Raw genomic sequence first — 24,990 nt, forward strand, 5'->3', positions numbered from 1 at the left:
GCATGCGCTGTCACGCCCGGCTAATTTTTGTATTTTTAGCAGCCCAGGGTCAAAGCTCCTAATTCAAAGAGCTTATGGCTACTGCAGCCAAAGGAGTGAGGAAGCTTCACATCAAGTATCTTCCAGCCAACAGAGAATAAAACACGTTGCTTTTTTTTTTTTTTTCTGAGACAGAGTCTAGCTCTGTCGCCCAGGCTGGAGTGCAGTGGCGCAATCTCAGCTCACTGCAAGCTCCACCTCCCAGGTTCACGCCATTCTCCTGCCTCAGCCTCCAGAGTAGCTGGGACTACAGGCGCCCGCCACCACACCCGGCTAATTTTTTGTATTTTTTAGTAGAGATGGGGTTTCACCGTGTTAGCCAGGATGGTCTCGATCTCCTGACCTCGTGATCCGCCTGCCTCGGCCTCCCAAAGCGCTGGGATTACAGGCGTGACCACCGTGCCCGGCCCTTTTTTTATTTTTTTGAGACAGGATCTCACTCTGTCACCCAGGCTGGAGTCCAGGGGCACAATCTCAGCTCACTGCAACCTCCGCCTTCTGGATTCAAGCCATTCTCCTGCCTCAGCCTCCAGAGTAGCTGGTACTACAAGCACATGTCACCACACCCAGCTAATTTTTTTTGTACTTTTAGTAGAGATGGGATTTCGCCATGTTTGCCAGGCTGGTCTCAAACTCCTGACTTCAGGTGATCTGCCTCTCCACCTCCCAAAGTGCTGGGATTATAGAGGTGAACACCTTGCTGATTCTCAAGAGTCTGCTGGTTTGATAACAGAGAAATATACAGACCACTCAGTGTGAAAATATGATAAACCTTTGTTTCCTATGATCTCATCAAGATAGTAAACCAAATCCCCGTGCTTTGGGAGGCCAAGACGGGAGGATCGCTTGAGCCCTGGAATTCAAGACTACCTTAAGCAACACAGCAAGACCCCAACTCTACAAAATCAAAAAATTAGCTGGGCTTAGTGGTTCACGCCTATAGTCCTAGCTACTCAGGAGGCTGGGACAGGAGAATCACTTGAGCCCAAGAGGTGGAGGTTGCAGTGGGCCGAGATCGTGCAACTGCACTGGGCAACAGAGCAAGACTCTAACTGGAAAAAAAAAAAAAGTAAACCACTCATTATTCTATTAATGACATCACTATTGTTTCATTATTAAGAGCCTGAATATTCCTGATAATACTAACAGTTCACTGAATGCCGGCTGCAGTGACAGTGTCCTTCACTACAGCCATGAGGGTAGGGCCGTGTCTACCTTATCTTTACATGCAGAGCACTCAGGACACCGCCTGGCACACAGGAGGAGCTCAGTGTGCAGCTGCTGAGTGAATGAGTGAGGGAATAAACGCCAGGCACCTTGTTAGGTACCCAGGTACCTTAAACGCTTCTCCCATCATACATCTTCCACAGGGCTGAACACACAGCAGCATTTCATAAACTTGGTGATGGGCTAACCGATCTAGCAGACAACGGAGAGAAACAAGAAGTTACACAGAATAGCCCATTTTGGACCCGTGTCACTCAGCCAGCCTGGTTCCAAGCTGCTAAGTCAGCCAGCAAGAGAAACAAAACAAAAGCTCCGTAAAGCTCTACCGGCACGGAGTCAGGTGAGGTCAGGGTGGCTGCTGGAAGAGCCATCCACCTGCTCCACCAGGCCTGGTATGGAAGACCAGGCCTAGGGATTTTCTCCCCATGGAAATCTACTCTGTCGTGACTCTTTACAAACAAAACAGCCACTGCTATCCTGAGTATCTAAGAGCAGGCACCCGAAAGTGGGGACAGGGGAACATTTAGGTACAGAATTAAATGTCTCGGGATTCATATTAAGTGTCCACCAAATGATGTACTATATATATATATATAACTCATATGAGATGGAAAGAAAACACTCCTTGCCTGCATTTGGTGATACCACTTAGCCATTTGGTGTCCGGGGGTATGTCCAATGTGGATGTCCATGTGTTGGGCCTATAGATGAGTCCAGTGCAAATAATACTCCAGGGAGGAGGAACTCAAAGCTCCAGGCTGTTTTTTCTACTGACAAGCAGTGAACAATCCCTTAACGTGCACCGACTGCATTTTCGTCATGTGAAAGGAGGCTAGGCCAGGTGCAGTGGCTCACACCTGTAATCCCAGCACTGTGGGAGGCCAAAGCAGATGGATCACTTGAGCCCAGGGGTTTGAGACCAGCCTTGGCAACCTAGCAAAACCCTATCTCTACTAAAAATACAAAAAATTGGCCAGGCGTTGCGGCACGTCCCTGTAATCTCAACTACTCAGGAGGCTGAGGTGGGAGAATTGCTTGAGCCTGGGCAGAGTGTGCAGTGAGCCGAGATCACGCCACTGTACTCCAGCCTGGGTGACAGTGAGACCCCGTCTCAAAAAAAAAAAAAAGGAGGCTATAACCATCTTTGCAGGTGCTAATTAATCAAATAAACAGATACGCAGGAAAATGCTGGCACACTGAAACCACACTTCTCTGGCACAGTTCTCTGCCTTTCATGTTACTTTGCTTCCTGATATACTACTAAATTCATCCTTAACACATGAGTATTTTTCCCTAAGCTAGAAAGGAGAGAACAGCCTAGCCTAGGTGGTAGCAAGACCGGTTTTCAGTCAGGGAGGGAAAGGCAGAGAAAAATAAGAAGATTCCCTTTGATGAAGGAAGGAAGGGCCCAGGAAGGAACGAAGCTCCAGCTCTACTTGTTCGGCTTGTCTACACTCAGTGACCCCATGGTGCTCCAATCCTGGAGTTAAATAGGTTACCTGGCCCTGAGCTTGGCCAACTGGCCACCCCATCCCAGTTGACAACATGTTTGAAATGGTCACTGGCCTTACCAACAGCAAACGCAGGAGGGACACCAAAGCCACCCCTCCCCAACTTTTGCCTTCCATCTTCCCCAAGGTTGCTAGGCCTCAGGCGAGTCCAAAACACCTGAATGCCACTACAGGCTTTGAAACCATGGTGTGGCCTTGGGAAAGTTACTTAACTACTCAACGCCTCAGGGAAATGAGATAATAACAGATGTCCAGCTCCTAGCGACACTCAGTGGACTAAAAGAGATAAAGTATGTAAAAGGCATAGCACAGTGCCTGGCATGGAGTAAGCACTCGATACGTGAACCATTACTAAAGACCAGTCCACTGGGAAAACACCCAGGTGCACAGCAGCAGCAGCTGGGCTTGCACCTGTGAATTGTTCATTTGGGGGCTGATTCAGCAATGTGGTAAGATCTAAATGAATTCTACCTAAAATGAAAGAGCTCACTGCTTGCATCAGATAACCTTCTCCTGCTAATCAAAACATTTTTTTTTTTTTTTATGAGACGGAGTCTCACTCTGTCGCCCAGGCTGGAGTGCAGTGGCACGATCTCAGCTCACTGCAAGTTCCGCCTCCCCGGTTCAGGCCATTCTCCTGCCTCAGCCTTTGGAGTAGCTGGGACTACAGGCCCGCCACCACGCCCGGAGAATTTTTTGTATTTTTAGTGGAGACGGGGTTTCACCGTATTAGCCAGGACGGTCTCAATCTCCTGACCTCGTGATCCACCCGCCTGGGCCTCCCAAAGTCCTGGGATTGTAGGCGTGAGCCACCGCGCCTGGCCAAAACACATTATTATTCATACTGGCTTTATAGCTGGCTCTTAGTAACTATCTAATATTGTATTGATCTTTACGAGGCTGGGTGTGGTGGCTCACGCCTGTAATCCCAGCACTTTGGGAGGCCTAGGAAGTTTGATCACTTGAAGCAGGGAGTTCGAGACCAGCCTGGCCAACGTGGTGAAACCCCATCTCTACTAAAAATATAAAAATTAGCTGAGTGTGGTGGCACATGCCTGTAATCCCAGCTACTCGGGAGGCTAAGGCAGGAGAATCACTTGAACCCAGGAGGTGTAGGTTGCAGTGAGCCGAGATTGCACCACTGCACTCCAGCCTGGCCAACAGAGTAAGACTCTGTCTAAAAACCTTTACAAAACCCAGCAGCACCTCCCTCTCTCCCTCCAATTCACCCAAAGCTTTTTACTTTGTATAGACTCCCAAGAAGAGTCTGTAAAATGAAATATAACTGTACTCAATGATCCCCCACCCCAGTTCCTTTTTTTTTTTTTGAGACAGAGTCTAACTCTGTCGCCCAGGCTGGAGTGCAGTGCCGCAATCTTGGCTTACTGCAACCTCTGCTTCCCTGGTTCAAGCGATTCTCCTGCCTCAGCCTCCTGAGTAGCTGGGACTACAGACACGCGCCACCATACCCAGGTAATTTTTTGTATTTTTAGTAGAGACAGGGTTTATGTTGTCCAGCTGGTCTCGAACTCCCTGATCTCAGGTGATCTGCCTACCTTGGCCTCTCAAAGTGCTGGGATTACAGGGATAAGCCACTGCGCCCGGCCCCAATTTAGAATTCAGAATAGTTCATGGTAGTGAAAAGTGTCCAGCATCAACCTGCGACCCAAGCAGGCCAAGGGAATGATGATGTTCTCCCTCGAGAGATTCCTTCCAAGCCCTCACAGAATCATTCTAGAATGAAAGACCATGCACCGGCTCTGTTCCAAGGAGGCCTGAAAAGGGAAACCAAGAGGTGAGGAAGGAACTAAAGAGCCTTGGAAGGAAGGAAGTTCAACACAGCACAGTCAGAGATTCTAGAAGTTAAACCCCAACAAACCTGGAAAACACTCTTAAGAAAAGTAGTTTGGCACCAAGGTCTTTTCAGTACTGGCCCCTGGGAAAAACGAGATTTAATCTGTACCAACTACAATCATACATTCCTCCAACTTTTTTTTTCTAAAGACAGGTCTTGCTCTGTTGCCCAGGTTGGAATACAGTGATTCACTGCAGCCTCAACCTCTCAGGCTCAATCAATCTCCTGCCTCAGCCTCCTGGGTAGCTAGGAGGACTACTGGCGTGCACCACCATAGCTGGCTAAACTTTTTTATTTTTTGTAGAGACAGGGTCTCTCTATGTTGCCCAGGCTGGTCTTGAACTCCTGGCCTCAGGCAATACTCCTTCCTTGGCCTCCCAAAGCACTTGGGATTATAGGTGTGAGCCACTGAGCCCAACCCCATGGCCTAAATTTCAAACAGGATTTTACCTAAACTATGTCATACAGATCAGTAACCAGTCTATTTTAAAGTCCAAATGATTAGATTTCCTTCCAATAGCAAGGTTTAAGTTCTATTAAGTCTGTTTCCTCAACACAGCAAGTTTAGAAAATTTCTTTTCATTCTATCCTAAAGGGCATGTATACCTCATGTCTATCCACGTACATGTTGCTAGAGTTTCACATAAAAACACAATCATTTCTCAATCAAATGTTTTCTGAAGACACTGAAGTCACAGGGTTGGTCTCACAAACACACTGAGCACATTTGGCAGGGACAAAGATCACTTTCTTCCACTCTAGTGTCCCCAAAGTGTTCCATTACTTGAGAGGTCAGGAATTCCTCTCCATGTCTTGTAACTACCAGTGGTGCTTCTGACACTATGCTTCACAGAGACTGCCTGCAGCTCCTCTCCTATCCTAGCAGAAATAAAAGTGTTTCTTTTTTTATTTTTTTGTGTGTGAGACGGAGTTTCACTCTTGTTGCCCAGGCTGGAGTGCAATGGCACGATCTCGGCTCACCACAACCTCTGCCTCCCGGGTGCAAGTGATTCTCCTGCCTCAGCTTCCTGAGTAGCTGGGATTACAGGCATGTGCCACCACACCCAGCTAATTTTGTATTTTTAGTAGAAACAGGGTTTCTCCATGTTGGTCAGGCTGGTCTCGAACTCCTGACCTCAGGTGATCCATCCGTCTCAGCCTCCCAAAGTGCTGGGATTACAGGCGTAAGCCACCATGCCTGGCCTAATAAAAGTGTTTCTATGCAGAGATGGTCCACAAAAATTCTTTTTTTAAAAAAAGTCATTTTTAGCTCCCTGATCAGTTTCTTTGACCACACCCAACACACCCAGTTCAGCAATCCATTTATATCTGAATAAAAAGCTTTCCAAGGCAAAGATGAATTCTGAGGACACATTGGAAATACCGAGTCATCCCCAAGCCCCACCTCATCCTCAAGGGAACTTTCTGAGGAGCTTCTGGATGGGAGATGCAGCTGCCTTTTTAAGTGGCATAGCATATCCATATTTGGCCAGCTGTGAAAACAGATGTAAGCTCCAGTAAAGGCCTGTCAGTAAGCAGAATGGTCTTTCATTCTGGAATGATTCTGAGGGCTAAGAAAGGACTTAACAGTAAAAGCTAAGCTACACAAACCAGGCTAGAAAAGAGAGCTAGGTTTAAATCATACCCTGGGCAAATGACTCAACCCTTCTCTTGCTCAAAGCCTCCATTCCCACCCACCACCTCTGTTAACGTTTTCCCACTCTTCCAGCGCTAAACACCCCAACTAGAATGTACTCCAGGCCGGCAGAGATATGGTCTGTGTTGTTCACTACCGTAACCCTAGCACAGTGCCTGACGCAAAATAGGAAATCAAGACACAATTGATCAATAAATGAATGAACACAGCACAAAATGTCTAGACGCTATATCCTCTGGGGGAGGGAATGGTATAGTATCACCATTAAAGGTTCAACCAACCTCACTCTATCATCCACTGACTTTAGGATAACTTTATTCAACCCCTCTGGGGCTCTGTTACTCACCTCTAAAATGAAGATAACAACACAATCTACTTCATAGGATTTCTGCAAAAATTAAATAAGATGATGTACATCAGGCACTTAGCACAGTGGAGGCCCAGAATAACTTGTAGTAAATGCTAGAGGCATGATGACTGACATCATTGCTGGTTTGCCCCAAGCCAGAGTCATCACCATCAGCTGGAAATTTCATTATCCCAAGTAAAAGCTCTCCTTAGGGAGGCTGGGCGCAGAGGCTCACGCCTGTAATCTCAGCACTATGGGAGGCCGAGGCGGGCAGATCACAAGGTCGGGAGTTCGAGACCAGCCTGACCAACATGGTGAAACCCCCATCTCTACTAAAAATACAAAAATTAGGTGGGAGTGGTGGCACGTGCCTGTAATCCCAGCTACTCAGGAGGCTGAGGCAGGAGAATCACTTGAACCCAGGAAGCAGAGGTTGCAGTGAATGGAGATTGCACCACTGCACTCCTGCCTGGGCAACAGAGTGAGACTCCATCTCAAAACGAAACAAAACAAAACTCTCCTTAGGGAAGGTTTCCAATAAATGCTTCATTAAGGGAATAAGGATAGGCCGAGCATAGTGGCTCATGTCTTTAATCCCAGCAGTTCGGGAGGCTGAGACCGGAGCACTGCTTGAGTCCAGGAATTAGAGACCAGCCTGGGCAATATCATGAGACCTCATCTCTACAAAAATCAATCAGTTAGCTGGGCATGGTGGTACATGCCTGTAGTTCCAGCTACCTGGGAGGCTGATGTGGGAGGACTGCTTGAGTTATGATGGTGCCACTGCACTCCAGCCTAGGCAACAGAGCAACATGTCTCAAAAAAAACAGAGAAATAGGGATAATTGAACAAGCAGGATCCTTATTCAATACTTAACACTCCTTCCCTCAAAAGGATGTATCTTTTGAATTAAAAAGAAACCTAGGCTGGCACAGTGGGTTACACCTGTAATCCCAGAACTTTTGGAGGCCAGAGGTGGGAGGATCACCTGAGGTCAGGAGTTTGAGACTAGGCTGGCCATCATGGTGAAACCCTGTCTCTACTAAAAATAAAAAAAATTGGCCAGGTGCGGTGGCTCATGCCTGTAATCCCAGCACTTTGGGAGGCCAAGGCAGGCAGATCACCTGAGGTCGGGAGTTCGAGACCAGCCTGACCAACGTGGAGAAACCCCTTCTCTACTAAAAATACAAAATTAGCTGGCTGTGGTGGCACATGCTTGTAATCCCAGCTACTCAGGAGGCTGAGGCAGGAGAATCACTTGAACCGGGAGGCAAAGGATGCAGTGAGCCGAGATCGCACCATTGCACTCCAGCCTGGGCAACAAGAGTGAAACTCCGTCTCAAAAAAAAAAAAAATGCAAAAAATTAGCCGGGCATGGTGGCACGCGCTTGTGATCCCAGCTACTCTGGAGGTTGAGGCAGGAGAATCGCTTGAACCGGGGAGGTGGAGGTTGCAGTAAGCTGAGATTGTGCCACTGCACTCCAACCTGGGTGACAGAGCAAGACTCCATCTAAAAAAAAAAAAAAAAAAAAACACACACAAAAAACAAAAAAAAAAATTATAGAGTCAGGGTTGGACTCTTACATTTCATTGAAAATCCTTAAATAACAAATTATGTCAATCTAGATTTAAGTTCTTACTGTGTGTTACGTGGATACTGCATGAAGGATTTTACATATGTTTTTCTCAATCCCCAACCCCAATAACATATAGATACTACTATAAATTCATTTTACAGAGGAACAAAAACCAAAGCTTAAAAGAAAAAGAAAAAGAAAAACCAAGGTTTTAAGTTAAATGAATTAGAATACTATAAGATTCACTTGAATCATGAGTAACTTATGACCAACTTAATCCCTTTCAAGTCCTCTGAATGTTTTTGGAAACAGCCTTTAAAAAAATTAAAAGCTCACTGTCTCAAAAAAAAAAAGAAAGAAAGAAAGAAACCCATATGGCTGGGGAGGTGGCTCACACCTGTAATCCCAGCACTTTAGGAGGCCTAGGCGAGTAGATCACTCGAGGCCAGGAGGTTCGAGACCAGAATGGGCAACATGACAAAACCCCATCTCTACTAACAATACAAAAAATTAACCGGGAGTGGTGGCACATGCCTGTAGTCTCAGCTACTCAGGAGGCTGAGGTGGAAGGACGGCTTGAGCCAGGGAGGCGGAGGTTGCAGGGAGCTGAGATCACACCACTGCACTCCAGCCTGGGCAACAGAGTGAGACCCCTTCTCAAAAGATTGTTTTGTTTTATTTTTATTTTATTTTTATTTTATTTTTGAGATGGAGTCTTGCTCTGTTGCCCAGGCTGCAGTGCAGTGGCATGATCTTGGCTCACTGCAACTTCTACCTCCCGGGTTCAAGCAATTCTAGTGCCTCAGCCTTCCATGTAGCTGGGATTACAGGCGCCTACCACCATGCCAGGCTAATTTTTTTGTATTTTTAGTAGAAATGGGGTTTTGCCATGTTGGCCAGGCTGGTCTCAAACTCCTAACTTCAGGTGATCCACCTGCCTCTGCCTCCCAAAGTGCTGGGATTACAGGCGTGAGCCACCATGTCTGGCCTAAAACATTGTTTTAAGAGAAAAAAAAAAGAAACCTATAATAAGATTGCATACATACATATATATATATATAATGCATAAGAAAACATTCAATCTTCTTCAAAAGAATGATATGGCCCAGTGTGGTGGCTCACGCCTGTAATCCCAACTCTTTGGGAGGCCGAGGCAGAAGGATCATGTGAGGCCAGGACTTTGAGACCAGCCTGGGCAACATAGCAAGACCCCATCTCTATTAAAAATTAAAAAATAGCTGGACACTGTGGTTCATGCCTGAATCCCACTGATTTAATTTCTTAATTCATGAAACAAGTGGAGGGTTGGGGAGAAGCAAAGGGAAAGGTAGGGAGAGAAAGAAAGGAAAAGGGGAAGAGGTAGATAGGTTGTCTGTCAAATATCACAGATGTAGGTAACAGTTAACTGAGACATAAGGAAAAAAATTATAGTGCACCCAATGACCTACCAATTACAAACTAAACCCATGAGTCACCAGGCCAGAATGGAGATGCAAAAAGAACCGAGGGGCCAGGTACGGTGCCTCATGCTTGTAACCCCAACACTTTGGGAGGCTGAGGCGGGTGGATCACCTGAGGTCAGAAGTTCGAGACCAGCCTGACTAATGTCATGAAACCCCGTCTTTACTAAAAATAACAAAATTAGCTGGACGTGGTGGTGTGTGCCCGTAGTCCCAGCTACTTGGGAGGCTGAGACAGGAGAATTGCTTGAACCCAGGAGGCGGAGGTTGCAGTGAGCTGAGATAGTGCCACTGCACTCCAGCCTGGGCAACAGAGGGAGATTTCGTCTCAAAAAAAAAAGAACTGTGGGATCCTTGAAAAGCCTCTACTCAGATAAACAGAAAAGAGAGCTTCATTCCAGAGAATGAAGGCCTCTGCCATTCCTCCCTAGCGTCATTTAATCTGAGTTTTCACTTTAAATCATTTTTTCAGAGATATTACCGAAACTCACAAAGCATGCAATTGACAATTCAATAAATATTTATGACTGCTGTAGAATGATACACATAAACTATATTGAACGCTTTGAAAGAAAAAATTATGAGAGGTGACAGTTTAGCTGTGTAGATAACATATTCATGAGACAGAAGGGATTGAGCTAGAAAGTAGAGGAATTTCTAGGATACTCTTTGAATTCTGGATTGCTCAGGATCATGCTGCCCCTTCACTTGAACCTGAGGGTCTGTGACTTCATGCCAGAACCAGGCTCTGACAGTTCTTTTCAAGTATTCTAACATCTAGAGTCAAATTTCCTGGGGAAGACAGCAATAACCTAGTCTCAAGTAGAAGGAAATCAGGAAGGGACCAAAAATTCTAGAAGCTACCTGGAAGTCCAATTATCCTCCAGTGAAGTCAAGCCAGAGGTCAACTACTTATGTATGGCTGGAAAACTTCTCTGCCCCAAGAACTCCAGCTACGACCAAGCTGACCATATAAACCAGTCAACAGAGGCTCTTCAATGCTAGCCAAAAGCCATTGAGAAGAGGGGCAAAATGGGCCAGGTGCAGTGGCTCACGCCTGTAATCCCAGCACTTTGGGAGGCCAAGGTGCGCAGATCACCTGAGATCAAGAGTCCGAGACCAGCCTGGCCAACATGATGAAACCCCGTCTCCACTAAAAATGCAAAAATTAGCCGGGCATGGTGGCGGGTGCCTGTAATCCCAGCTACTTGGGAGGCTGAGGCAGGAGAATCGCTTGAACCCAGGTTGTAGTAAGCCAAGATTGCGCCACTGCACTCCAGCCTGGGCGACAAGAGCGAAACTCCATCTCAAAAAAAAAAAAAAGAAAAAAAAAAAGAAAAGAAGGGGGAAATGAACAAAATATTCTCCAGGGAAGTATCCACCCTTCCCCACCTTCAAAAGCTCCTCTGCGTCTCTTTCCATAGGTCTTTCCAACTCCCCTTGCCTGAAACTTCTTTACCCTTGTTTTTCTTCCCTTCTTCATGGTCTCCCCACATCTTTTCTCCGATTTCCCATCAAGCAAATGTGTTCGATACATTTAGCAGTTCTAACCTCAGATAGAAATGATCTCATGAGAGCTCCTCCCGAAGTAGGGAAGACTCCCCAGAAAAGTCTGACCAGCCATCAGAAGTGCATCTGCCTATATAATCTCCTGGATAAACTCAAGGGTGGTTCAGCCAGTAGATGCACCCACAGGAAAACATTGAAGGTCAAATTAATAAGAAATATGTCTATTATGTTAATCCTGGCTCAAAAAGCCAAATGCCTGCTCAAATCCAGAAAAATCAATCACTTCAAGGAATTGACAGGCCAGAAGAAAAAACAGAATCATGCAAACTGAAGGTGTCTTAAAGTAGTTAAAGACAGGTTCTCTAGAAAGCTGACTCACAGTGGTTTCGATGGCTTACATGGGTCAAATTTGAAACATCCTTGTACTAAAACAAAATAGCGTACCAAGTTAAATGCCAGGAGTCTGTTGTAACTGAATGATCCCCAGGCTGAAAAAGCTCACAAGACACTGGGCAGAAACTGAAGGCACATAATAGGGTTTCTTTCATCTTTCTTTTGGTCTGAGTCATCCTCAACCCTGTGTTTCCCAGTAAACACCATATAATGCCTTCCCCTCTACCATTATCACTAAACAAAAGGGGCTTTTACTTGAGTTTCTTTGTGTTAAAGGCAATGATGGAGGAGGAAGCCCTGCTACCAACCCAACTATTGGTTATTATTTTGACAGCTCCTAAGAAGATCTATTTTTTTGTTATATTTATATGACACCTAAGAAACCAATAATAGATATATTCATATTCTGACCAGAACTTGCCAAAGGGCTAACCAGCCACTGCACCAAAATTAGTCCTTACATTATAATACTCTGGCCATTGGAAGAGAAAAATGGGAAAATTCAACAATTTGAAAGATTATGATCCCTCTGGCTCATGATCTACTGACCAGAATAAAGTCCCGAAGGATTTCCTTCTGTTATGTTATCTACCAGCCAATCTCAAACAAGAGGAGCTGGAAAGAACAAGCCCCAGGAAGCTACCCTAGACCAGAAAGCCAAGAACAGGTCCAAGAAAATGAACAGCAGACAAGCCTGAAATAGAAGTGGCACAGACATGTGGCAGACCAGTACGCCCAGTTTGTGGTAAAGAATTCCCATACAGGGCCGGGTGCAGTGGCTCATGCCTGTAATCCCAGCACTTTGGGAGGCTGAGGCAGATCACTTGAGGTCAGGAGTTTGAGACCAGCCTGGTCAACATGGCGAAACCTCGTCTCTACTAAAAATACAAAAATCAGTCAGGCATGGTGGCAGGCGCCTACAGTCCCAGCTACTCAGGAGGCTGAGGCAGGAGAATTGCACGAACCCGGGAGGCAGAGGTTGCAGTGAGCCAAGATGGTGCCACTGCACTCCAGCTGGGTGACAGAGTGAGACTCCATCTGAAAGAAGGAAGGAAGGAAGGAAAGAAGGAAGGGAGGGAGGGAGGGAAGGGGGGAAGGAAAGGGGGGAAGGAAAGGGGAAGGAAGGGGGAAAGGAAGAGGGGAAGGAAGGGGGGAAGGAAGAGGGAAAGGAAGGGGGGGAAGGAAGGGGAAGGAAGGAAGAAAGAAAGAAAGGAAGGGAGGGAGGAAATAGCAGAGGAAACCTCCACCCCCTGGGTTCATGCGATTCTCCTGCCTCAGCCTCCTGAGTAGCTGGGACTACAGGTGCCTGCCCAGCTGATTTCTGTATTTTTAGTAGACACGGGGTTTTGCCATGTTAGCCAGGCTGCTCTCGAATTCCTGACCTCAAGTGATCCGCCCGCCTCAGCCTCCCAAAGTGCTGGGATTACAGGCGTGAGCCACCACGCCCGGCCTGCTATTTTCCATTCCTGAACTCCACTAGAATAACATCTCTTTTAGTCAAGTCCCAGTATTCTGAGCAACACTATTCTGGGACTGTAAACAAGTGAAGCCGCCAAGCTACACGATGGGTCTTTTTAAAGAAGCAGTCTTGTTGGGCACGGTGGCTCACGCCTGTACCCAAGAGGTGGAGATTGCAGTGAGCTGAGATTGCGCCACTGCTCTCCAGCCTGGCAACAGAGCAAGACTCCATCTCAAAAATAAATAAATAAATAAATAATAAAAACACAAGAACAAAGAAAAACAAATGCCTTTTACTGTTTCACCTTTCTTCTCCTGACAGGTTAATATTCTAATACAACAAGATGTCTGACTCCCACACAAGACCCAAGAGATGGGAAAATTCTATCCTCTTCCCCCACTAAGAACTCTAACTACCAGAAATCTTATTCTTCTGACCTTTAACTTATTTGCTAAGGTGTTGCCTCTGGCTTCAAGAGATTACAGATGACTCGTCAGCATGAATCATTTATTTATTACGAGCTCTAAATAATGGATCTGGGCCGAGCACGGTGTTCACGCCTGTAATCCCATCACTTTGGGAGGCCAAGGCAGGCGGATCACGAAGTCAGGAGATCAAGACCATCCTGGATAACACGGTGAAACCCGGTCTCTACTAAAAGTACAAAAAATTAGCCAGGCGTGGTGGCGGGCGCCTATAGTCCCAGCTACTCAGGAGGCTGAGGCAAGAGAATGGCGTGAACCCAGGAGGTGGAGCTTGTAGTGAGCTTGAGATCGTGCCACTGCACTCCAGCCTGGGCAACAGTGCAAGATTCCGTCTCAAATAAATAAATAAATAAATAAAGGATCTGTAAGTCCTTTGGTTTTCCTAGTACAGTTCCACTGACGCCTAGAAAAATCAATGAATACGGCCAGATGCAGTGGCTCATGCCTGTAATCCCAGCACTTTGGGAGGCCGAGGCTGGTGGATCACCTGAGGTCAGGAGTTCAAGATCAGCCTGCCCAAAATGGTGAAACCTCGTCTCTACTAAAAATTAGCCAGGTGTGGTGGCGGGCACCTGTAATCCCAGCTACTCAGGAGGCTGAGGCAGGAGAATCACTTGAACCCAGGAGTCAGAGGTTGCAGTGAACCAAGATTGCACCACTGCACTCCAGCCTGAGCAACAAGAGCAAAACTCCAGTTCCCAAAGAAGAAAAAAAAAGATCAATGAATACAACTCAGAAAGTCTTACCATTTCACTAGAGAGGTTACCAAATATGTCAAAAGAGAATGCTGAGTTCACCAGCTAAATTACTTGAGGAGCAAACAGAACTAAAAGAAGGAGGGAAAAGGCCAGGTACAGTAATCCCAGCAGTTTGGGAGGCCACAGGAGGATCACATGAGCCCAGGAGGTGGAAACCAGCCTGGCCATCATAGTAAGGCCCTGTCTCAAAAGAAAAAAGAAAAAAAAAGATGAAGGAAAAACTGATGTTTGGTTCAATTTTTTTGTCCCTGATATATTTTCCACTTCACTAGTGTCCAGATATCCTGTTAGACTAAACCTTCATCTGTCAGATCGATCACTTTCTTAATGTCAGCACTACTGACCTTTTATACCACCAGACAACTCCTTCTGTCAGGGCTGCCCTATGTCCCGCCTGTGGTTTTAAGTAGCACCCTGGCCTCTATGCACTATCCAGCAGCATGCTCCCCCAAAAGCTCAGTTGTGACAACCAAAGATGTCTCCAATCATTGCCAATGTCCCTTGAGGGAGCAAAATCGCTCCTGATTGACAACCACTGTGTTAGGTAATACAAATGGGACTAATTTATCTCTCTTTTTTGTACTAATCAGGTTCTTAAAGACTTAGTTTTATCAATTTCACACAATAAAACCTGGTGTCTTAAATAAGCAAGTGTTATTTGTACAAACCAAATGCCTACAAGTCACCACTGAGTTCTCCTACTCCCTCACTCCTCCATCCAACATATCAGCACTCCTACTTTACCTACGAACTTTGTCCAAAATTCATCAATGTCTCTCCATTTCCCCATCTCAGTAACACCAAATCTACACCACTTCTTTCCCCACCCTCTGCAACAGCCTCCTAAGTGGTCTCCCTGCCTTCCTTCCTGTCCCTCTACAGTCACTACCATCTAGTCTATACATCAGTCTCTATCAGGTCACTATAGCTTCTACCAGGTCCTGTGACTTCTTAGCATAAAGCAGTCTGGTGTCTCCCATCACCCTTAAAATAAAATCCGCTTACTTCTACAGCCTGCACGGCCTCCCATGCATTGGCACCTGCTTCCCTCTGCACCTCTTCCCTTACCATTCTCTGCCAGCTCACTCCAGCCACAGTGGCATTCTTTCTAGCCTCGAACATGCCATCCAACCTTCATATTCTTCCCATTCCCTCTATCTGGAGGCCTACATAGCACATTAGTATTACCCATAAGGTCTCTGCTTAAAAATCACCTCTGCAAGCTGGGGGCAGTGGCTCATGCCTATAATCCCAGCACTTTGGGAGGCTGAGGTGGGCAGATCACCTGAGGTCTGGAGTCCAAGACTAGCCTGGCCAACATAGTAAAACCCCATCTCTACTAAAAATACAAAGATTAGTCGGGTGTGTTGATGGGTGCCTGTAATCCCACCTACTTGGGAGGTGGAGGAAGGAGAATCGCTTGAACCCGGGAGGCAGAGGTTGCAGTGAGGTGAGATTGCGCCACTGCACTCCAGCCTAGGCGACAGAGCAAGACTCCGTCTCAAAAAAAAAAAAAAAAAAAAAAAAGGCACCTCTACAATAAGACCTTCTCTGACCATCCTGACAAAGAGACTTCCAAATCACTCTTCTTAATAATACTCACTACAGCTGAACCAACTATTTAGGTGTTTACATGTGTGAAATCTGCTTTCCCCACTTGAATAGTAAGCTCTATGAAGGAATGGACCATGTCTTATTAACCATGTATCCCCAGAACACAGAAAGTGCCTGGCACGGCTGGGCGCAGTGGCTCATGCCTGTAATCCCATCACTTTGGGAGGCCGAGGTGGGCAGATCATGAGGTCACGAGTTCGAGACCAGCCTGACCAACATGGTGAAACCCCCATCTCTACTAAAAATACAAAAAAACTAGCCAGGCGTGGTGGCGCGCACCTGTAATCCCAGCTACTCAGGAGGCTGAGGCAGAACAATTGCTTGAACCCAGGAGGCAGAGGTTGCAGTGAGCCAAGATCGTGCCACTGAACTCCAGCCTGGGTGACAGAGACTCCATCTCAAAAAAAAAAAAAAAAAAAAGTTCCTGGCACATAATATATGCACCAAAAATGTGATGAATTAATGGATGTCTTTGGCTAGCAGGTCGAATGTGTCCATTTAGGAGCCACAGGTGACTTTCTACTTCTGAGACCAAAAGTCAGTCTCTTCTCAAATTTACCACTATAGTACACACTCAAATGACAAGGTAATGATAAAATGTTCACCCTTAAAGGAAGCTTTTAGTCCTTTTACATTTTCTAAAAGAAACTGAATAGTACTCAAATCATACACAAAAATCTTAGGAGACTCTAGGCCATAGAATTTGAGGAGACCACACACAAGGGTTACAGCCTACAGGTGCTAAAATAACCTCTATCTATGGGCCAGGCACAGTGGTGCATACCTGTAGTCTCAGCTACTTGGGAGGCTGTAAGTGGAAGGATTGCTTGAGCCCAGGAATTCAACGCCAGCCTGGGCAACACAGCAAGACCCCATCTAAAAAAAAAAATCCCTATGTACTAAATTGAAAATGCTCAAAACCCACAAATGCCTAGAAACATGAAAAGAAAAACAAAATCAGAACCTAACTGATAGACTCTTTACTGCTATTAGGAAGTTCATCAATAACACTTTGATAATGATAAATAATACATTTATACAGAGCTATGGTTCATCGGATTCTCACAGCAGCCATAAAGAATTGGTGAGCTGGTGCTTTTGGCCACAATGAAGTTTAATTATAAACTTTAGGCCGAGGCCAGGCGCAGTGGCTCACGCCTGTAATCCCAGCACTTTGGGAGGCCAAGGCAGGTGGATCATGAGGTCAGGAGTTCGAGACCAGCCTGACCAACAAGGTGAAACCCCGTCTCTACTAAAAATACAAAAATTAGCCAGGCGTGGTGGTGGTGCCTACAATCACAGCTACTCGGGAGGCTGACGCAGGAGAATCACTTGAACCCAGGAGACGGAGGTTGCAGTGAGCCGAGATCACACCACTGCACTCCAGCCGGGGCAACAGAGTGAGACTCAGTCTCAAAAAAAAAAAAAAAAAGAAAAAGAAAATTTATGTCGGGCGCAGTGGCTCACATCGGTAATCCTAGCACTTTGGGAGGCCAAGGTGGGCAGGTCACAAGGTCAAGAGATCAAGACCATCCTGGTCAACGTGGTGAAACCCCATCTCTACGAAAAATACAAAAATTAGCTGGGCATGGTGGCACACACCTGTAGTCCCATCTACTCGGGAAGCTAAGGCAGAAGAATTGCTCGAACCCAGGAGGCAGAGGTTGCAGTGAGCCAAGATTGTGCCATCACACTCCAGCACCTGCTGGGTGACAGAGTGAGACTCCATCTCAAAAAAAAAAAAAAAAAAAAAAGGAAAGGATAAGTATACATGAAAAAATTCTAGAAAGGCACGCAGTTCACTGTTTTTTGTTTGTTTCTTTGTTTCTTTGTTTTTTCAGACAGAGTCTCGCACTGTCACCCAGGCTGGAGTGCAATGGTGTGATCTCAGCTCACTGCAACCTCCGCTTCCCGGGTTCATGTGATTCTCCTGCCTCAGCCTCCTGAGTAGCTGGGATTACAGGTGCACACCACCACACCAGGCTAATTTTTTGTATTTTTAGTAGAGATGGAGTTTCACCATGTTGGCCAGACTGGTCTTGAGCTCCTGACCTCGTGATCCACCTCCCTCAGCCTCCCAAAGTGATGTGATTACAGGCGTGAGCCATCGCGCCCGGTCGCAGTTCATTGTTAATGGTGACTGCTTTAAGAAAAAAGAGCAGGAGCCAGGCACGGCGGCTCAGCCTGTAATCCCAGCACTTTGGGAAGCCAGGGTAGGAGAATCAATTAGGTCAGGAGTTGGAGATCATCCTAGCCAACATGCAAAACCAGGTCCCTACTGAAAACACAAAAATTAGCAGGGCGTGGTGGCAGGTGCCTGTAATCCCAGGTACTGGGATTATAGGCGTGAGCCACCACGCCTAGCTAATTTTTTTTATTTTCAGTAGAGACAGGGTTTGACCATGTTGGCCCGGCTGCTCTAGAACTCCTGACCTCAGGTGATCTACCTGCCTGGGCCTCCCAAAGTGCTGGGATTACAGGTATGAGCCACCATGTCTGGCCTTGATATCCATTTTTTAAAAACTGAAGTTGGCTGGGCACGATCACTCACGCCTGTAATCCCAGCATCTTGGGAGGCTGAGGTGGGCGGATAACTTGAGGTCAGGAGTTCAAGACCAGCCTGACCAACGTAGAGAAACCCCATCTCTACTAAAACAAACACAAAAATTAGCCAGGCATGGTGGTGTGTGCCGGTAGTTCCAGCTACTCAGGAGGCTGAGGCAGGAGAATCGCTTGAACCTGGGAGACGGAGGTTGCAGTGAGGCAAGATTGTGCCACTGCACTCCAGCCTGGGGGACAGAGTGAGACTCTGTCTCAAAATAAAAATAAATAAATAAATAAATAAATAAAAAACTGAAGTTGAGATGTGACAACACCAATCCGTAAGTATTTATGCACTGACAATGTGTTTACCACTGTACATGGCATAGGCCATGAAACATGGTCCTGCTCTCCAGTTCACAATCTAGCTGAATTTATAACCTAGATTTATGTCAATCATCTAATTGTTTTGAACATTCACTATCAGAAAACTGAACTAGATATTTTAAGTATTTCTCCATTTATGACTCTATGAGAACAAATCACCTAAAATCAATGAATTCTATGTCTAAACCATCAGTCCCAAAAATGCTGCTTGCAGTTAATAAACTGTTATTTCCTAGGACGTGGTTAATGTTTATGAACAGAGGAAATGTGGGAAGAATCTTTACAAACAATCCAATTATATACATATTACATTCAAGAAAAAAAAAGATGAAGGACCAATATCATCTCTGGGTAGTTAGATTTATCTTCTTCATTACACTTCTTTATATGCTCTTAATTCTCAACTAAGGAACACGTATCAATGCTACAAAAAGAAAAAAAATACACATTCTCCTCCCCAAAAAAACATTCTTTTTAAAGGTGCCAATGCAATCCATGAGGGTTACTAGTTCATCCCAAAGCTTCCCCTCGTTTGACAAAAGTGGCAACAACCAAACTATGACTTTCCAAAAGCTGACATTACAGAGAACTGAGCAAAACCATCAAGAATCACCCAAAATCCAAGTGTTCCATTTATAAAAGATTTAGTCCACAATGTCGCCCAATTAGAGTGTAATCCATAACAAAGACATTATCGCTGACAAGGGACACGGAATGGGATCTAGGTCACTCTTCCATAACTCTATTCGATCCTCTCAAACCAATAAAGAAAATCTGTGTTAGCAAAGTATTAACATGACAATGGAAGTATATAGGAATCATGATGTAACTCATTTCCATCAGCTTTATCCAAGGAGGAAAAAAGTACAGAAGAAAAATATTAGGTGGGTAATTAGGCAGCCTCTCAAATGGTAACTTACATAGGTACTCCCCTCCAAACTGGAAACCTAAGGAGTCACCACCATCAAAAGTACTGAGTCAGTGGACCACAGATACTCCAGTGATACTGACTACAACAAACTGGTACTGGATACTATGTGCCAGACTGTGATAAAAATCATTTAAGCTGTGCCTCAGTTTCACTTGTACTTTACAGGATTGTTGATAGGACTCAAAAAGATTAGGAATGGAAAGGATTTTTATCACTTACCCTTGGCTATATAGTGATTGGTAAACAAGTATGTGAATTCAAGCAAACTTCACTTGAAAGCCCACTCAAAAGAATAGACATTACACTACCTTCATTCAAAAGTATAAACATTATACTACCCCTTCCCCAATCTCACCTAGCTGTCACAACACTACCATCTCCCCAACTCAGACTCAAGCCAAATATCCCCTAGTCATTCTGTACTCCCAGATGCCCTCACTGGCTTTTACTGATCAGAAATCTATACAAGAAAATATGAAGAGACCAGCCAATCACGCCTGTAATCCCAGCACTCTGGGAGGCCAAGGCGGGTGGATCACTTGAGGTCAGGAGTTCAAGATCAACCTGGCCAACATGGTGAATCCCCGTCTCTACTAAAAATTCTAAATTACCAGGCGTGATGGCACATGTCTGTAATCCCAGCTACTTGGGAGGCTGAGGCAGGAAAATCGCTTGAATCCAGGAAGTAGAGGTTGCAGTGAGCCAAGATAGCACCACTGCACTCCAGCCTGGGTGACAGAGCGAAATTCCATCTCAAAAAAATATATATATATATATTTTTATATAGGTTTTATATATATATATAATATATATATTTTACATGTTTTATATATTATATATTTTATGTTTTATATATATTATATATATTTTATATATGTTTTATATATATTATATACATATTTTATATATGTTTTATATATATAATATATATATGAAGAGACCATCTGGAAAGAATATTGTCCTTATTAAAAGCCACTTTTTAAATCAAGATAACAGGTTTATGCCTTATTAGCTAGCACTCCCATGGGACCCACTGTGTGTGTTTCCCTGGATAGGTGCAGTCCCGCATCACTAACATTTACTCACAGCTTGCCAGGGTGCTCTCATTCTGAAATGTTTTACATCAGTTTGTTCTAATAATAATGCTACAATTAATACTAACAACAGCTACCGTATACACTGACCATTTATTATGCGACAGGCTCTACAAACACTGTCTCATTTCAACCTCACAACTCGATGAAGTAGGCTGTCCCCCATTTTATAGATGAAAAAGCTAAGGCTCAGAAAAGTAAAGTAATTCGGCCAGAGGTCATGCAGCTGGTAACTAAATCTGACTCCATGCAACTAAAGCCTCCAGAGGTCTTGCCTTTTAATGATTAAAATGTGATCTCCTCTTGGACATTGTTTTTTGAGAGCTGGCTTCCAACAACAGATCTGCTCCACTACACATGAATCCCACTATACCCGTGTGCTTACCTGAATTTCTTCATTTTCGTCTACTAGGAGGAAACTCACAACCTTCTCAGTCATCTTCTTCCTCTTGGTCTCCTCATCCATCTCTTCTGCCTCCAGTGACTCCTGGAGATTACTGACATTGTACACAGTAACAGGGTGTCTCCTTTTGTTACCCCCAGAATGAGTCCTCTTCTGGCACTCCAGGCACAAGTTAATTTTGCAGGTCTGGCACCTCACTATTGCCCTCTGCCTAACACCTGGTAAATGCCCACTGAGACCCTTGCAGAGGTCACAGTAAGGGACATGGCCAGGTTTGAGTCTTATCCGCTCATGGTTTCTCAGGCGCTCCTGCCGATGGAGCTCCTCCTCGCAGCGGAGACACTGCAGACTGCAGCACTCATCACACTCAAAGATAGCTTCATCAGTCCCGCTGCAAGCGTAACTTTCCTGGCACATCAGCCCCGGATTCAGGCCCTTCTCTGCTGGGGAAGTCTGGGTACTCATACTCACGCTGGTAAGGAAACACACCCACCATATAATAGTCACTGAGCTTGCCCCGGGGGTGAAGACGAAGATTTGAGTCTGAAGACTGCACGAAACTTCCACAGGGTTCTGAACACTTTAAAAAGGAACACTTTTCATGTCCTGTTATAGTTCTTCACAAACAAATGTTCAAATTTTTAATTTGCTGCCTCTAAGACTCTTGTATTAGCAGCAACGTTGATTTGGTTTGATGGTTTCATCCTCCATGAAGTGCAAGCAAAGATGTGGTCAAAATTGATTGGAAGGGTCTTTTATGGCTATCTGAGAGAGGTCTGATGGGTTCACGGTGGTGGGTTCATCGGTTGGACATCAGCTACAAAGTTTTGGTAATGAAAGAAAGTGGTCAGGAGCTTTTCAATATAATTCGACCTGAAGTCAGTATTTCAGGGGATACCTAGAATAGAGGAAGGAAAAGGATTTCACTCATCTAAAAAAACAGAAGTGCACCTTTAAAAAAAATTTTTTTGACTAAATTAAATATTAGCCCAGAACTACTGAGAGAAATCTCATTCCTCTTTTTTTTTCTTTTTTTTTTTGAGACAGAGTTTTGCTCTTGTTGCCCAGGCTGGATGGAGTGCAATGGGACAGTCTCGGCTCACTGCAACCTCCGCCTCCCGAGTTCAAGCGATTCTCCTGCCTCAGCCTCCCAAGGAGCTGGGATTACAAGCGCTAGCCACAATGCCCAGCTAATTTTTGTATTTTTAGTAGAGACGGGGTTTCACCATGTTGGCCAGGCTGGTCTTGAACTCTTGACCCCAGGTGATCTGCCCGCCTTGGCCTCCCAAAGTGCCAGGATTACAGGCGTGAGTCACCGCACTTGGCCAGAAATCTCATTTTTTATCTTAACACTTACACTGGCTTGTTGTATAGCCAGGCCCAGTGGCTCACACCTGTAATTCCATCACTTTGGGAGGCCGAGGTGGGCAGATCACTTGAGGTCGGAGTTCGAGACCACCCTGTCCAACATGGTGAAATCCCATCTCTACTAAAAATACAAATATTAGCTGGGCATGGTGGCAGGCACCTGTAATCCAAGCTACTAGGGAGGCTGAGGCAGGAGAATCACTTGAACCCAGGAGGCGGAGGTTGCAGTGAGCCAAGATCTTGCCACTGCCTCCAGCCTGGAAGACAGGGCAAGACTCCCTCAAAAAAAAAAAAAAAAAAAAAAAAAAATGTCAAAATTGTGGCTAAAGCTCCTCCTCTTGACAACAAATGCCACCTCTAGGTCCAAGGCATTTAAGAGACTTTGCTGCTCTATTTCCCAGACTGGAATTTTCTGTTCATTCAGATATTAAATTCAGAATCTAAATCACTAAATGAGTAGTCCTTGGAAGGACAGCCCTCTGCACCCCCACATGCATCCCACAATTGGGAGGAGTGGAGAGGCCTTCACAAAGCTAATGAAAATGTAATAATAAACTTTAGATCTATCAAATACCTGGGCCGACCTGGTTAGCCTTGTAACTGGATTGTTTCAACTCTAGCTAGATGTATATTAAAGACTCAAAACTTAGAAACAATAGTAACAATTTCATCTTTAAAAACAATTTTTTTACATTGTAATTCTTCTGTCCCTTTCACTAACTGAAAAAAAAAAAAAAAAAAAAGGAGCAACAGGAGACAATTCCTCTACTTTGACCCATGGCAAAGCCAGGCCTGCAGTGAATCAAAATAAATAATTTTTCTCTTTGTCACTTAAAAACTAACTTAAAAATAACTTCAAAATAGGAAAAAAGATAACTGGGGCAAGAAAGGGGCTTTTGTCACTTTGACAATTATATTCCTAATTCCCCCTAGCCTTGACCCGCATTCCAAGGCCCCGACAAGGTGTAAAGCCCTGCCTTTCTGATAGTCACTCCTCCCCTACAGTAATCAATCTATCAACCTTATTTTTAGATAAACAAGGAAGGCGAAGGGAGTGACTAGGGGATCTTATTTACACTCTAACCTCAGACATGCCCAGCCAGCTCCCAAAACAGAAACAAAAATCAAACTTGTCACAATTGAGAAAAATATAAAATCAACCTTCAAAAGTACACCTCACGCCCGGCCATGTCAACCAAACATTTTGCCCACTCGGGCCCCCACCTCGACACTTCTCCCCAGCCGGGGGTTCCTCACCCTTCCTTCCACCCGGACACCACCGCCACAACCCGAGGGGCAGGAGCGGAGCCTAAGAACAAAGAAGGTCCCCCAAAATCCCCCCCACGCCGGCAAAGCCCGGAGCCGAATCCATTGTTTATACCACCCCACCCCCACCCCCGCCGCACCCGCCCCCCCTTCCTCCCGAGGGCAGCCTGAGCCCCAGGACGATCACTCGCCCCGCGCTGGGCCGTGCCCTCCCCGCCCTGCCCTGCCCGCCGCGGCCCGGGGATCCCACCACTGAGAAGCTCGGCCGCAGCAAGGCGGCGTCGGGGGGCCGCAGGGCGCCGGTGGGGGCAGAGGCTATTCCTCAGGACACCGGCAGATCCATCCTCATCTCCATCTCCGCCACCCTCCTCCTTCGTTGCCTCCCGGGCTTCCTCCTCTCCTGTTGTCAGTTGGGATCAGCTGATCGGAGTGAACTTCTCCCAGCTCGAACTAACAGGAAGGCGTGAGCGGTGCAGCCCAGAAAGGGAGGAGCGAGAGAGGGAGGAGCCCGGCGCCAGCAAGGGCGTAGTGCGCACTGCCTCCTGGGAGATGTAGCTCCTCGAGGCGTGCTCTCGCCCCTCATCCCGGAAGGGAAGACTCTGAATGACTACAACTCCCAGTACTGAAGAGGCTACTCTTGCGAGGAGGCGGTGGGGACAGGCTACGGAGGATTTCGGGACTTGGAGTTTTTGCATTGAGTGTGGTGTCCGCAGGTTTCAGCACGTTCTTTTGGGTTGTAACTGGGGAAGGCATGGTGCTACATTAGAGAACTGATGTAATAATGTCTAGTATAAGTGGGAAATGGTGAGTCAATTAATTTGGATTCAAGTAACCTCTTGCACACCATTCCCTCAGAAACGTGTGAGCACAGTCTCCACCTTCCCAATTTCACTTCGCAAAAACTAAGGAAAAGATCAGAAAAAGTGATAAGAGGATATAGGTACTCTTGGGAAGTTTTTGTTGTTTTTCCCCCCTTGGCAAAGGACAAAATTACAACGAATTTAGTTTTAAGATCTCAATTGGCTTTATTGCGACTCTAGGATCAGGCAACACTTCATTCCAGAAAGTGGAGTGAATGTTCTGATGAGCTGAGCAGGAGAGGTTGGC

General features: G+C 45.7%; 1 protein-coding gene across 1 annotated transcript in view; it reads right to left on the reverse strand.

Moving 5' to 3' along the window:
- Nucleotides 1-24,408, reverse strand: part of ZFYVE1 (zinc finger FYVE-type containing 1) — a 59,129-nt gene extending 34,721 nt beyond the window's left edge. Inside the window, exons 1-2 of the mRNA XM_031001723.3 lie at nucleotides 24,134-24,408; nucleotides 21,232-22,147 (exon numbers count right to left, since the gene is read on the reverse strand). Coding sequence (XP_030857583.2) covers nucleotides 21,232-21,714 — 483 coding nt within the window. The 5' untranslated portion in view covers nucleotides 21,715-22,147; nucleotides 24,134-24,408. The remainder of the gene's footprint in view (nucleotides 1-21,231; nucleotides 22,148-24,133) is intronic.
- Between the last annotated feature and the right edge of the window lie 582 nt (nucleotides 24,409-24,990).

Source organism: Gorilla gorilla, chromosome 15 (assembly GCF_029281585.2).
Source record: "Gorilla gorilla gorilla isolate KB3781 chromosome 15, NHGRI_mGorGor1-v2.1_pri, whole genome shotgun sequence".
NCBI lineage: Eukaryota > Metazoa > Chordata > Mammalia > Primates > Hominidae > Gorilla > Gorilla gorilla.